General features: G+C 41.1%; 4 protein-coding genes across 5 annotated transcripts; 3 read left to right on the forward strand and 1 right to left on the reverse strand.

Annotated features, from left to right (window-relative positions):
* The first annotated feature begins 73 nt into the window (after window positions 1-73).
* LOC138123352 (PX domain-containing protein kinase-like protein) lies at window positions 74-3,112 on the forward strand. Its single transcript, XM_069038016.1, has 7 exons — window positions 74-330; window positions 379-567; window positions 621-1,188; window positions 1,237-1,476; window positions 1,529-1,821; window positions 1,871-2,018; window positions 2,359-3,112. The coding sequence occupies exons 1-7, from the start codon at window positions 229-231 to the stop codon at window positions 2,538-2,540; spliced, it is 1,722 nt and encodes a 573-aa protein (XP_068894117.1). The 5' UTR covers window positions 74-228; the 3' UTR covers window positions 2,541-3,112.
* A 398-nt stretch (window positions 3,113-3,510) lies between these two features.
* ReepB (Receptor expression enhancing protein B) lies at window positions 3,511-4,750 on the forward strand. Its single transcript, XM_069038028.1, has 4 exons — window positions 3,511-3,980; window positions 4,045-4,277; window positions 4,326-4,461; window positions 4,523-4,750. Exons 1-4 carry the CDS (start codon window positions 3,851-3,853, stop codon window positions 4,549-4,551), a joined length of 528 nt encoding a protein of 175 aa, XP_068894129.1. The 5' UTR covers window positions 3,511-3,850; the 3' UTR covers window positions 4,552-4,750.
* Window positions 4,751-4,875: 125 nt separating this feature from the next.
* Window positions 4,876-5,958, reverse strand: mRpS16 (mitochondrial ribosomal protein S16). The gene is made up of 3 exons (XM_069038029.1): window positions 5,318-5,958; window positions 5,099-5,258; window positions 4,876-5,045 (listed from the first exon to the last, which is right to left on the reverse strand). Exons 1-3 carry the CDS (start codon window positions 5,429-5,431, stop codon window positions 4,927-4,929), a joined length of 393 nt encoding a protein of 130 aa, XP_068894130.1. The 5' UTR covers window positions 5,432-5,958; the 3' UTR covers window positions 4,876-4,926.
* A 150-nt stretch (window positions 5,959-6,108) lies between these two features.
* Window positions 6,109-14,016, forward strand: LOC138123346 (uncharacterized). 2 transcript variants are annotated; one of them, XM_069038010.1, is made up of 7 exons: window positions 6,109-6,628; window positions 6,771-7,013; window positions 7,069-7,261; window positions 7,401-7,599; window positions 7,651-7,763; window positions 7,913-8,504; window positions 10,946-14,016. In XM_069038010.1, the coding sequence occupies exons 1-7, from the start codon at window positions 6,456-6,458 to the stop codon at window positions 12,478-12,480; spliced, it is 3,048 nt and encodes a 1,015-aa protein (XP_068894111.1). In that variant the 5' UTR covers window positions 6,109-6,455; the 3' UTR covers window positions 12,481-14,016. The 2 variants fall into 2 exon arrangements, with proteins under 2 accessions (XP_068894111.1, XP_068894112.1); XM_069038011.1 differs by lacking the exons at window positions 6,109-6,628; window positions 7,069-7,261 and having other exon boundaries at window positions 6,795-7,013.
* Window positions 14,017-14,589: the final 573 nt, after the last annotated feature.

The raw sequence follows: 14,589 nt of genomic DNA on the forward strand, positions 1-14,589 counted from the left end.
GTGAGAGATGTCCGGAAATGCTTGAGCGAGTTTATTTTATTTATTTTTGAAGGGGGAAGCGGTCGGTGCAATGTGCGAATTTTCGCGTAATTTTGGCAATAGCGCAGATCGGGTGACATTTGTATTGTCAACGCAGGAAGATGTTTGACGTTTAAGGAGGCGTAATCGGCTTAAGATCTAAAATCTAATGGATTTGAAACGAGAAAGTGAGCAAATGTACCCATTTCAATGGCTATATTTGAGCGTCAGCCCGTTAAGAAGGTTATACTAGACGACACCGAGCCGTTGAGTTGTGTTATCGAAAACTGGAGGAACGTCAATGGACACACTGTAAGAAGTCGGAGTCCTTGCGTCCCGCGTTAAGGCGTCATTTTTCAGGAGTTTGTGATAAAAGTGCAGAGGGGACCGTTTTCGGATAAGACGTGGCGAGTGTACAAGCGATACAATGACTTTTACAAGTTGCACAACTATCTGCAAACGTCGGGAATTTCCCTCCAGTTGCCCCCTAAGAAGCTCATCGGAAACATGGACCCAGAATTCATCACAGAACGCCAACAAGGACTACAAGTTGGTGCAGTGACAACGCCGCAAACCCACCGCTAAATACAAAACTGTTGCAGAAATATTTAAACAGCGTCCTGATGAATCCAATTTTAGTCTCCTCTCTTCCAGCGCGCTCTTTCGTCGATCCGGCCAATTATTGCCAACCGTTTGGCGAGTTGGCCTTGCAGCACGTCTCGCTGGCGTTGCGCGGGGAGGTCGGCTGGGAGGTCGTGGGGCCGCTCGAGGAGATGGGGTGGAGGCTCAGGAAACATTACTACCAGATACGGTGCAAGTCCTTACCAAAGGACGAGTTGATGGGGGGGTGGACCGACTACGGCCCCGACAAGTACCTCGACGACAAAGACATGCACGCGTTGTTTAAGAGTTTGAATCAGATTCAACACCCATTCATACATTCCATTGAATTGTGCCTATGTACCGATATCGGGGGCCTTGTGGTCAGATCCAATCACAAAGACGGGTCTTTGAGGGATTTGATCTGCGGCGCCAAGCCGAGGCAGTCCTTTCTCAAAAAATACGGCAATCCTAAAGGACACAAGCCGCTGGAAGTCAGCCAAGTGGCGCTTTACGGCCGGCAGATCTTGGAGGCCCTCAAGTTTTTGATGGACAAGGGGCTCCCTTACGGTATTTCTCCACGGTTTCGATCAACTTGAACTAATTTTAATGTCATAGGGCATCTACATACTGGCAATGTGATTATAGAGAACGATAGAGTGAAACTGTTAGACATAGAGAACGGCGTCTTGGGGGTTCCCTCGTTTTACCGTCCTTACTTTATGCAACACCGAAAAATAAACAATTTGCAAGCCGTCGACGTGTACTGTTTCGGCCACACCCTCTACGAGATGACTTTCGGGGCGCCGCTCCACGAGAGCGTCGCCGACAACATCCCCAGTTGTCCCCCCCTTTTAAGTGAGACGGTTTGATTATTCTTTCGCGGTGAATTAACACGTGATAATTGCAGAATCGGTCCTCGACTCAATTTTATCGTCCGAAGCTTGCAAGTCCGGACTGCCGACGATAGAATCTCTGCTGAATCATCAATTTTTTTCATCGGTTGTGTTGCACTTGCTGCCCGATGACAAAGCGCACTTGAAAATACCAAATGCGACAAAGGAACACCTGAAGTCGGCCGCCCTTCAGGTGGAAGAAAGACTGAGAGAAGAACAGAAAATGGTGAGGAGTCAGAAGCGATTGGTCAAAGTACAAGAAATGATGAGTTCAGAGGAAGAAAAGAAGAAGCAACGACACAAAATGGTGAGAACGTCGTGATTGAGTTTTTCTTGTTGTAAAGATTGAGGTTTAGAGGCACGAACAACGTCAACTGGCCAGAGAACAGTTGAGGCAAAAGAGTAAATCCGAAAAAGATGAAAAAGTCAACGGTGACAGACCTGACAGTGTGAACAGCAGTGCAGCGACGTCATTGGGAACAGCAACGCCACCTTCCATGTCAGGTACGAAACTCGAAACGTTTTGAGGTTATATTTTGGTTTTTTGAAATAATTGATGTTTAAAAACACTGGAAGGAATCCGTCTTTCAAAAATCGATTTGCAACGAGAATGCAAATCATTTCCTTCCGGTGGTTTGCCTTGCGATTAAGTGTCTATCATTATTTCGTTGCTCTGTCTTAGGCCTGAGAAGCTTTTAAGGAACCCATAATATGGTACCACAATTCTCATTAAATTCTCAATGTGGCATGCCCATGTTTCTCGTACGGCACTGTTTCATTATTTCTGTATTCACCGCTTCCAGCGACGTGATCGCAGTTACGAGAAAGCTTGTTTTAATTGCAGGTTCCACCGTTCCGTCGCCTCCACCGCCGCCGCCTCCGCCACCAGCGCCACCTTTGATGGCCAACGGCAACGGGGGAGGTTCGGCGTTGGCTCTTCCTGAGATCGATAAAGATCGATCGGCTTTGTTGGGGGCTATCTGTAAATTCAACAAAGCGTCTCTACGCAAGACCAAAGTTAACTAAACGCAGTTGGTTATCTCCGTTAAGTTCGAATCATTTGATGTTATATAATGTGATACCTTCTCCATGTTATCGTTACTTTTAGGGTCGTGGGGCGGTGCAAGAAACGATCTTGCGGGGCTGCGATGGTTTTCTGTACCACCTGGACGAATAATTTAGGTATAAAGTTTTGTGTACGGTTAGATTGCGTTTTGTAACAAACAATCGTGTAATAATTCAAAATCTGATGCACCAAAATTCGTTTATAGAAATAATTAAAAGGGGTCCACACACTTTGTATAATGTTAGGTAGCTTGGTCTTTGTTTTAGTGTTATGTATGTGCCTTCCCTAAATTGTTTTGTTTCAGGACTTGGAAGCGAGAGTTTCAAATTTTTGACTGTGCCAATGTACGACTTTTTTGTGTAAATTGTAGATTAAATGATGCATTTACCCATGATTGAAATGATATTTACGTAATCGTTAACTAGTCAGGTGTCCTCGATCAGTTTGTCTTCAATGTACAGATTAAGGAATTTTTGTCCCTTTCTATAAACTACTAAGTGTAAAAATATTAAAAATAAAAAGTAACAAATTTCGAATTCGTTTCATTCATGACACTTGCAATTGTTTAACTAATTTATTTAACATATAAACATAAATTACAAGAACACTAGGAATTTCTATGTGATTTAATCACGAGCTTTGTAATGCTTGATGTTGACAAGAACCCACGCAGGGATGGCCATCATGCTTCCAGTGATCAAAAGTCCGTGGGCAACTTTTTCTGCGAAGGAAATACGGACTCTTGGGGGCCCCGAAATCACGGTCATCTGCCTCGCGGCCACCTTCATCTGTGGCGCGGCCTTAAGCAACGTACTCGCAGAAAGCATCTCTACAAAACAAGTCGTATTAATTAACCGAGTGGATCTGAATCGTTCAAGTTTTTACCGAATTTTCGTGTTGCTTGTAGATTGACAGAATTAGGTAATAAGTGAAAAATGGCGACTGGATATTTTCGATGATCTCGGCTCCTTGGGGAATTTTGCTTTAGAACTGTCCGCGCCGAATCGTCGAAAAATCTATAAAATTAAAATTTACCGTCGCCTTTCTCGATAATTTTTATCACTAAAGCGATAAGACAGTAATGTTTGTTATTTACATGACTTGGAGGTCTGCTACGAGCGATTAAAGCGCGGTTTATTCGTTTGGTGATAATACTTCTGTTAGTGAACCGTCAGTTGGCCGCTTGTACCCGATAACCTCTAAAATTAAATTCGGCCTTGAAGCTCCGCAACGGCCTTTGTTTTTGTGTTGTCACCGAAAATTAACAGAAATGGCAGGAAGAGTTGCAGAAATCAAAGACGAACTCAACAAATCTCTTCACGACGCGTCGAAGCCATGGTCTTCGGTCTTGGCAACGGTGGAAGCGAAAACCGGCGTGGATAGACTGTACATTTTCATAGGTAAGGGGTTAAGGTCCACATCAGGATGATGAATGAATATTTTAAAAAAACTTTGCGGACTTAGGTTCTATCGCTGTCGTTGGATTGTGGCTCGTTTTTGGATATGCTGCAGAGCTTGTCTGCAATACTGTTGGGTTTGTGTATCCTGCTTATGTCTCAACTCAGGCCATAGAGAGCAAACAGAAGGATGATGACACCAAATGGCTGACTTATTGGGTAGTTTTTGCAATTTTCTCAATCCTCGAATTTTTCTCTGATATCATTGTTGGTTGGTTCCCACTTTATTGGCTCATAAAGGTAAAACAACATAATAAAAGTGAGTCATTTCTAACAGCCTGATTTCAGTGCATTTTCTTGATATGGTTAATGATTCCCACTGAACTGAATGGTTCTTTGATTCTGTATAGAAGATTGGTGCGTCCATACTTTTTGAAACATCACAACAATGTGGATGAAATGCTTGCTAAAGCTAAGAATTCAGGTAAATGACTTGACATTAATTTCATAAATCAATGTACATTTTTAATATTTAACTATTTCAGCTCATAAGCTCTTGGAGAAATCAGAATAAACTGAGGTCATAGTGAGGTATACATCTCATGCTTGAGCAACATATATCTCAAATGTTTTACTCATTTTTCAAAGTAACTTTCAGGATTGTTTTTATGTTTCGTTTTGAGATTATATAGTATTACATTTTAATCAAATTATGTTAGTGCCTTTTTGGGGTGGTGTTTGCGTTATAAATTTCCAATAAATGTTATACACTATTTTTGTATTTCACAATGACTTTCAAGATCTCATGTAACGCACAGATTTGTCACAAAGTTCAAATTTGCTGTGCTTTAAATAATTGTCCTTTGTCTGTTTAGCAACTATAAATAAAATAATGGTAAAGATTTAAAAATCATTTCATTGCTTAAAAAAACTAAAATTATGTAACAACTCAGTTGGTACTAGTAGATTCAACATTCTCATCTTTATTTGTAGCTTCTGAAGCAGCTCTCCTGTTTCTCCAAGCTTGAATGAAAGTTCTTGGATGAATAGGTAAAAGTCCTGATAAGCCTGTAAAAGCATTCAACAAATCATGATGCACCTGGAATCAATTAAAAACTGACCCAAAAGCTCCGCTACTGGGGTAGAACATTCTGCTCCATTTCCAATCCAGTACCTAATCCGTTCTAAATTAAGAGATACCAGCTTTTCATTATTTTCATTTGGCAAAGGATCATAAGACCCTAGCTGTTCTATAACAGGTTGAAACTGTTCCCTCCACCGCTAAAAATAGGTTTTTGGTTAATATTATCGGACCGTCAACGATAATTTAAAGTAAATACCTCTGCAACAACAATGTGAAAGAAAGGTCGATTTGTACATCCTTGTCGCACAAACCTTATTACTTTCGGTGACCTTACGGCAAATTTTCCGATCCCGCTCGAAGGAGCCAACATAATTACTTATTTTATCTTTTACAATAAATTTAATTCAATCGAATGCCAGTTTCGCAAGAAAAGTGAGGTTAGGAATTTTGACAGCTCACGTGACAACCGCTCAAGATTCAAATTGATAAATTAATCGTTCAATTCAAATTATCACTCTCAGAAACGGGACACGCACGGTAAAATAAACCTACATAATTAAACATTCCATTCATCTTATTGTAATTACATTAATCAAAGTACTCCAGTTGAGGCAAAGGCAACATTGGAATCACTAATTATAATATAGTGAAAATTATTTCATTAAACATACGGAAAGATTATTTTAGTCAAATATCAATGCACACGTGTATAACTACATATAAAATACGAACGTTTTGATAAAATCTGTCTTCTGGCACCGGTTTCGACTCCGATTTAAATTTACCGCCTTGCCCTTGGTGCATTCTTGACATTGACGAACGTTGCCGGTCCTCGAAAATTTTTACTTCGAATTTTACTTATTCTGTCGTATTTTTGCAACTCACCGATTTATATAATAAACAAACTTGTTTTTTACTTCTGTGACTGAAGCGGCAGTAGTTTGGTAAAATTTGCCAGTAGATAAAAATTTTGTTCCAAAGTAGTTGCATCGTCCCGATAGCAGTAGTACCAACATCATGGCGTGTGATCGATATACGTTTTGTTTAAATAAAATATATTGTTGAAGTATTTGAGAATAAAGCATCATCATTTGAGTTGTTCGAAAGTTGGGGAGGTTCGTCGATCAGTGTACGTTCGCAATTTTGTAGTTGTTTCGCGTTGGTTATTTTTCGTTGTGTTGGTGCGGGTCCACATATGTGTGCTCTTACGTCACAGTAGCAAATGGATAAAAAACGTTTAGGAGAAGGAAAGGATTGTCGTCCATTGGAGACCAGCTGATTTGAGTTGACAATAAAATGTTCCGGTCTTGTCAGCCCGTATTGGCTGGTAAAGTGTCAAAAAATTGTGCGGTTCACACCGAAACCAACTGAAATACCCCAAAAAATCACTGGTGATGATGGAAAATCAACAATGGCCCGCTAAATACCAACAATCTGTGGCCGGGTCCGACACTACACAAGATAGTTTAAACAATGGAGAGACGAACGACAACGCCGCAAAGGACGAAAACGGTGAGGGGGTGCACGACAACGACAAACGGGACGAAAACGACAGCCCCACCATTAGGTCAGTGTGCCCCATTTGATGTATTTTCGCAGCCTCGCAAACTCATCGCCGATTTTCGACCAAATGTCGAAAGCTTAAGGCCCTCCCGGACGTTTGCCGATTTTTCAAATTTGATGTTAATTTTGTAAATTGAATATTTCAGTGAGAAAGCCAAACAGCTAATATCGCTGATCTTGGATCAGATGAAGGAATTATCAAACGCCGAAAAATATCTACTGTATTTGAAACTGTTTCAAATCAGCAATGTTGTGGACCCTTTGCGACAACCATTGAACCCACTGGGCAGTCGTTCTGAAATCAATAGGACCATATCATGGATCAAGACTCATTTAGAAGAAGATGCAGAGACATCCCTTCCAAAACAAGAGGTTTACGAGGAATATACGTGAGTTTTTTTGTCAAAGGTTTTTCAAATTGTTGTCACAGTAATGTTATTGTAGAGTGTATTGTTCACAAAACCAGATAAAATCGCTTTCTCAAGCTGATTTTGGTAAAGTCATGAAACAAGTGTATCCAAAAGTAAGAGCTAGGCGTTTGGGTACCCGGGGTAATTCTCGCTATTGTTACTCAGGTTTGAGGAGATGTATCAAGTTAAAGCCTCCAAAATTGCCGGATCTTGCTGATAAGCCTTTAGTAAGTGGCTTCTATTTTTATCAATCAAAAATAAAGTATTAATCATGATACCTAGCACTTTTAAGCTTTCATTGATGTTATCTCTTAAATCACATTGTTTATGTTTGCACATTTATTTGTTTACGTTTATTCATTATAGAGCACTGAGGCCCCTTGTACTCAGTCCACTTTAACAGCGGCGGCTTGGTTAATTGTGAAGGAATGGTCTGAATTTCACTTTAAAGTTCAATTTCCGTCGTTGCAAGCGCTAGCTCAGTTTCTCGTGGTCAGTCATTCGGTCGGCGTAGGGACTGACGCCGCCAAACAGTTGACTTCCGCCACAGAATCACAACTGAAAGGTAAATCGTGCGATTGTCGTTTAACATTCTCAAATCAGCGTTGATATTCAGGGGAGCTGTGTGGTGGGAAAAGCGGAACCAAGCACAGGGAAATGCAACTGCAATTGCAGAAAAAACTACAACAGAAAAACAATGAAGTTAAAGAAAGAAAGAGGAAAATACAGGTAGGTTGCTCTGTCCTTGAAAGTATTAATTACGTGAGTCTTGTTGGTCGTTTGAATGAAGAAAATAACTATTTTTTTGTTTGACGTTGATGTTTTTTGGGGTTTTTGTTCGGTACGGTGTGTCTAATGGTTATTGTGGACGTTGGCAGTCTCCCAAGTGCGATCCGAAGCCGAGCTGCAAGAAACCGAAGACGTCGATGGTGGCGGCGTCGGTTCGTCCCGAAACTTCCCCCACGTTGACGGGTGCGGGCGAGAGCAGCACCAGTACAAGCACCGGCAGCACCAGCACGAGTCCCACTCAGGGCAAACCTATCTGTGATAAATCGTTAGATTTCACTCAACTACCAGCGTTACCTGACTTCAAAAGTTTCCAAAAGCCCGTCTGTGAACAGCCGCAACAGCAAAACGGTCTCGGGACAGCTGCCAAGGTGGCGATACCGCGCCTCGCGTCAGGAATCAAGGCTCAACAACAGCAACGGTCGCCACAATCGTCCCCGAAGAAGCAAGTCAAGAATGCAAAGTACAAAGCCATCCAACCCAAACCGCAACCATGTGATAACGCATCGTACAACCCGCAGACCTCTGCGGACATCAGATCTCAAGGTGTACTACACAACGTAGATAGATTTAAGGAAAGAAAAAGCAGTGATGATGATTGTGACACTCCGGTTTTTCCCCTGCCAAGGGAGAGGCTCGAGAGCATCAGCAACGTAGACAAGGACGCCATGGACGAATATTTAGGTAAGTTGCGAAATCTCGACAAAACACGAAATTTATGAGTAGCTCAGTGTAGGCATCGGGACCGGGCGAAACCCAAAATCATGTTTGGTGCTATTCTGTACAAATTACTTACTGAAATTGCTTGAAAGACTGATAACGATCGATTAGAAGATTAAATTTCGAAATAAAATGTTGCGAACCAGCCACATATTAATTTGACACTTTTGGCGAGTAGGCGGTGATTTTCTTTGAAATGTCAAAATACGTCATTGCTGTGACATTTGTATCGCCGAGGGCTTTTGTGTTAAGATTTGTTCACTGTGAGAGAATTGAGGTTTAAAATTAAAAAAAGAAGTGAAAATACAATGATGGCAAATATTTATAACGCAGAAGACAATTCCTCACTTTTAAATTTAACAATTTCACCCACAAAGACGGACTGTTGGGATAAAGTGTGGAGTAAGTTGCGTAACACGCGAATCGAAATTTAGAACAAGAGTGAAAATGTGAAGTAAAGGGAAGTGCAAGAGAAAAAGGTGCTTCACATCAACAGGTAATTTTCTGTAAGTTCGAAAGGATCGTTATGATTCGAGTGTGTTATCGCAATTCGTCAAGAGTAAATGATAATAAAGTGTTTTGCACATTGTCATACAAAATTGCCATTTCATCGTTATTCCTAAATGATTCGATATTTGAGAAACTTGCTTCTTCGTGAAGAAGTGGTGTCATAAATACAATTGAATAATTGAAAAACGTGTATGTTTTGCTCATCTCGCAATTTTGTTGTGTCAAGTAACTTGCTGGGTAGTCACAGAATAGCACCCGAGTCGCTCGAGAAGAAATTAATAATTAAATCGTAAATTTCAACAAAAATGTTGAGACCGTGGACAAAATACCGACGTATCAGTAAAGATTTCTTGAAAGCTGCCATAAAATGTCCAGTAGCGTAACTAGGGGGCAGCTGCATTTTGTTAGAGTCAGTTGCAACGAATAAGGTTACGTTGGTACCCGCCAGTAGTAATAAAGTGTCACGTAAGGTGCCCGAGTATCGTACGTCTAGTTGAATGTTGAATAATTTTGTCCCGGAAGACTAATTTCCTATACTCCGTTCATTTAAGCAATGTAGTAGTCACGTGCACACCATGCAGTGATCAGCGACGCGTCTCCTGTTGTCAGTCGTCTAGGAAATAGATTTCAATGGCGTAACATGCTCTGAAATTCGCAGTTAATTTTTTTTTTTTTTTATAAATGTGTTGGTTTCCGAAATTTTACAACTTGCGCAAATGGAAAAATATTTCTTTGTTTACAATTTGGAACTTTCGTTTTCATCCAAAAATAAACAAGCAATATATTGTGTATGTGCAAGAAAATGACTTTTCGGAAGTTAATTGTTTGAAATGTTAACAACAATCGATTGGAATTCTTTGATCCAACTGAAATCTAATAAATAAGATTAATTACCTACCTACTAGTTACGAAAGTTGGACAATTTTATCGTGGAAATATTCACGTTCAAAACAATTATGTTAGCTACTTTAAACTTTTGTTCGACATCAATTTGATTTATGTATGATTCCAGCTCTGAATAAAAAAACGGCGCCAAGTTTAGACAGCACAAGGCTTTTTCATGTCAGCTGTCACGTTTTTTCTGTGCAAAAAACATTTATAATATACACAATATTTACCTAAAATTTTGGACAAATTTACTTCACAGTATATAATTATCAAGCAAACCGACAGACGAATAACAAAAAAAGCGTCATCAAGAACCATTTATTGTGGGCGAAATTTTATTAATGTTTCTTTCATACCTACTCAAAGTGGTTGTTATTCGGATTGAAAGTCGACCTTCCTAGATTTTTTTATGATTGGAATTTGAATTTTTTTTTGTCGGAAAAATTGAATTAAAAACTGATCTTTTTTCTCGCGTTCTAGTTTTTATCAAAAGTGAAAATAAATGGCAAAAACTACTAATTTCGAACAAATGTCTGTCATAAAAATTAACAACTTGCACACTTGTAACGGAAAATTCAAGAAAAGAGACTTATTAAAAAATTGTGAATGAAGATCGCAAGGTTTTGTTTAGGAAATTCAAAGAAAAGTAGAACAATTCTTAAAGTTGGAAAAACGAAAACACAGGAAATTCTAGAAATAGAAAAAAGAAATGAATGAACTAATTAATTAATTAAAGTTCAAGTTGATACAGGAATTATTTACATTCGCTCAGTTTGTTGTTCTGGACGTACATTGAAATGGACGCTCTTTTGCATGCGCTCTTTGCCTTTTATCGTTCCATCTCTATTTGGTCCGAGCAAGCGAAGTAAAATCGCATGATTTTATTAGTATACAGCCTTAAGCGAACGGAGTACTGTTACGCCACTGGACGTGCCTACAGCAGTTGTTTATAAATGAATGGATTGTCAAAGGAAGAAGGCATAATTAAAATGGAGAATGCCGTGCAGGTACAAACAACAGTCAGCACGAAGAAGAACTGTCAAAATACTTCAGCAACAACATCGAGACCACGGACCAAGACAACACGACGAAACTCTCGCAGCTGCGCCAGCTCCTCGAGCAGAACGGCATCTCCGACAACAAGAACTTCTCCTTGGTGGAGAGCGGCCCCGCTGTTGCCCTGACCAATCCCCTGGTGGACGCCATCGCGGTCCAGACCGTGAACATGTACCCGGCCCCGGCCCCGACCAACCAGACCGCCGCCCCGACCGCTCACAGCAACGCCCGCCGCCGGGTCAGCTTCGAGACGCCGCTCCCCGAAGACGCGGTCCCTCCAAGTCCCAATACTCGCCGCAAAAATTTCAGTTTCACCCCGATAAGTCCCGGCCCGCAGTCGCCCAACGGGCGGCAGTCCAAGTGTTCGAGCACGAACGTGAGTCCATTCGTCAGTCCCAGGAACACGCCGATACCGCGCACCAAAAACAACACGCACCAAAACGCCGGGATCGGCGTCCGGAAAAAAATAAAGCGCGAACCGGAACTGAGCGTCGACATTCCCGCCGATAATAAGAGCTACCTGGCGATGTCGGCGCCGGCCAGTCCGATGCTGTACAACAACAAGTCGGTGCTGGAGACGCTGCTCCACTCGAACAGCAAGGTCGCGTACACTCCCGACTACGTCAATTCTTCCATAAAGCAGGACGTCTCGGGCGAGATCGAGATCCTCGAGCACGACCCCGTCGAGAACTTGACCGATTTCACTTACAGGTCGCAGTCGGTCCCGCTCAGCCAGATGATCAAGTCGAACTTCGCGGACGAGGCTCCGTTCATACCGACCCTCGCCGGCCAGAGCGCCGGCGACTTCAACGACTTCGACCCGATCTCGGAGTCGGTGACGGTGAACCGCATCATCGACGCCCTGGACGAGCACCCGTGCGAGAACGCCGCCAACATGGAGATGTACAACGTGGACATCGCCCCGACCGGCCAGTGCCTGCCCGGGTTCAACCTGATCGTCGACAGCAACCTGGAGATCCCGAACAACTTCGGCGACAACATCGCGTACACGCCGGGCTCCCGCCACCTGGCCCGCTCCCAGAGCATAGACGTGAACGGCTGTTACGAGATCAAATGCAACAATCCCTCCAGATCTGTCCCGAACACTCCCCTCTCGTTCAACCAGAACAAGCCGCAGCCGGTGAAGAACTTCAACAGTCAGAGCTCGCGGTCGTACCCGTCGACGCCGCTCTTGGTCGCCGAGTCGGCGTTCAACTACACCGTCAACGGCGACTGCCTCCTCAACGGCCAGCCGATCCGGAGCAACGGGACCGCGCGCGCCGACAGCCTCACATATTTCATGAACCTGAACGAAGCCAACGAGGACAATAACATTGAAAGACATTTGTCGACCGAGGACGAATTCGGCATAGCCAGGAGTCTGCCGGGCAACGAGTTCGGCATCGTCGAGAACGAGAACGGTCTCATGGACGAGAACGGCGTCCTGATCGGCGAACAGACTTACAACGGTAACATCAACAATTGATCGTTTCACGGAAGAATCGTACCAAATGCCATTCTCCACGGCCGCTAGGGTAGAGTATATTTTTATATGGTGACATTTTTCAAGAACGAACCCCAAATTTGTTGGTGCTACTGCTAATCAATCGGTTGGTCAAGTTTACATGTTTTACTATAAATCATCGTTTTGGTGGCCTGCAGGTTGGGCGACATCCGTCTCGCGATTTTTTTTTTTTTTTTTTTGTCTACTCATCGAGTAGATTTACATTTTAAAGAAGCAAAACAAAATAACTTGTCAGTACTGTTAATATGCGAATGTTCAATTCTCGTCACGGAATCTAGATCGAAAGTGAGACTTTCTTTCCAGGTTCGTTATCGGTGTGGATGGTAAAAATTGTTTTTAAAAGTCATTCGCTTCAATCTGTCTTGTAATGTGGCCATAAAAAATTATCGTTTGTTTCAGCTATCACACAGAATGTGTACGTACGTACACGTGCAGATAACCCAGATAAGGTCGAAGTGTTTTTGTTGTAATCGTTTTATCGGGAGAGAAAAACACGCGGAAGCGGTTTCGAAAAGATGAACAACGGTCGGGGCGCGTAATTTAAATCGGAGCGATTTCGCGCAGCCTCGGCCACCACAGACCGTACGATATATTATGGAAAATATATATTTGCTGTTTTGATGTCGCATTTAAGAACATGTAACAATTCGGATACGTAATTTAAAAAAAGTGCAATATATGTTGATCGTTCTGTTTGGCTTTAAATGTGTTGGGCCCGTGGAACTGGTGTTGGTCTCGGTTTCGGTTCAGTCTAGATGCGGTGTAGTTCCAAACTACTGAAACTCTAATTTTAAGCCTTTTTAATTTTGTTTTTTTTTTCGATTGTTTTTAAACAATAGCTAGGTTTTAACGGATTTATGGATGGAAAATTTATACAAGATTGTCTGTGATAAATTTATATTATTTTTTGGAATATTAGTGGCGCTAATTCATTGTTTTGTGATTTTTGAAATCATGTAATTGTTTCCTTTAATTGTTTTTCTTCTCCTTTTTACCCCAGAAGACGCAAAAAAGAGGACGGATAAAATTCGATGTTATGTTTTTGAATGTAATCAATCAATGTGAGGGTAGTCCAAAAATAATTAATCGAAAATATTCAGACACCCTCTCGCGTTTCGCGCGACGATAATTATTACGAAATGTTATATTTTTTTATAAGTTGTACACAGTGGATAGTGGGTGCAAGTAAGTTAAGGACGCTACGAATGACGAGCGGGTGGGTTTTAATTATTTGTGGACTATTATTGAAGTACCTTTTTTTCATTATCAGAGTCCGAATTATGAATTGTATGTATTTTTGTACCTACGCTTGAGAACCAGCTAATTGTTTTTTCGATTCACACCGGTGATCGTGCATTTTGGAGGTACAGTTCGATGCACTGATAGTACGAGGTGGTTTTTTACCCCCCAGCCTATTACCTGTGCCTAGCTTTTTACACCATAATAGCTTGTAGTTTTTTAAAGGAACAATCTGAAAATATAACTGTTTTACACTGATACTGCTAGTTTTTTTTTACTTTTGCTTAGATAAGCTAAATTTCTAATTTTTTTATAAGTTGTGTGCAGCTTTCGTTAAATCATATTTTTGATAATAAAGAGAAATAAACGTAAAGAGAGCGCTTGCCTTAATTAACAAGCATCACAAAGTCTAGTTTTTACGTTGAACTTATCGTTAATTAATTATAATGATCTCTTCCTTTCTGTTTCGCTTAAAAAAGTCCGAGCTTTTTTATGCAAGTTTCAGTGAAATTACCTTAAGGATTTAGTTATACGACAATGAATTTTTTAATTAAGGTTAGATACAAGAAAAAATTAACGACTAATGTACATACATATTTACAAATTAACTGACTAAAAGTCTGAATATTGGTAAGCTCATTTTGTAAAGTGAATAAAGTTTGGGATATTCTTGCAAATTATTTTTGCAAGTTATTGTTAAATCCTTGTAAGAGCTGTTATTTTATCAAGTACAAATTTATTTAAAGGTAATTTGAACAGTTCGTAGATTAGTTTGGATGTTTTGGTGTATACTATTTGTATCAATATAAAAATAAATATATTCGTATCTCT

The sequence above is a fragment of the Tenebrio molitor genome, chromosome 2 (genome assembly GCF_963966145.1).
Source record: "Tenebrio molitor chromosome 2, icTenMoli1.1, whole genome shotgun sequence".
In the NCBI taxonomy this organism is placed as follows: Eukaryota; Metazoa; Arthropoda; class Insecta; order Coleoptera; family Tenebrionidae; genus Tenebrio; species Tenebrio molitor.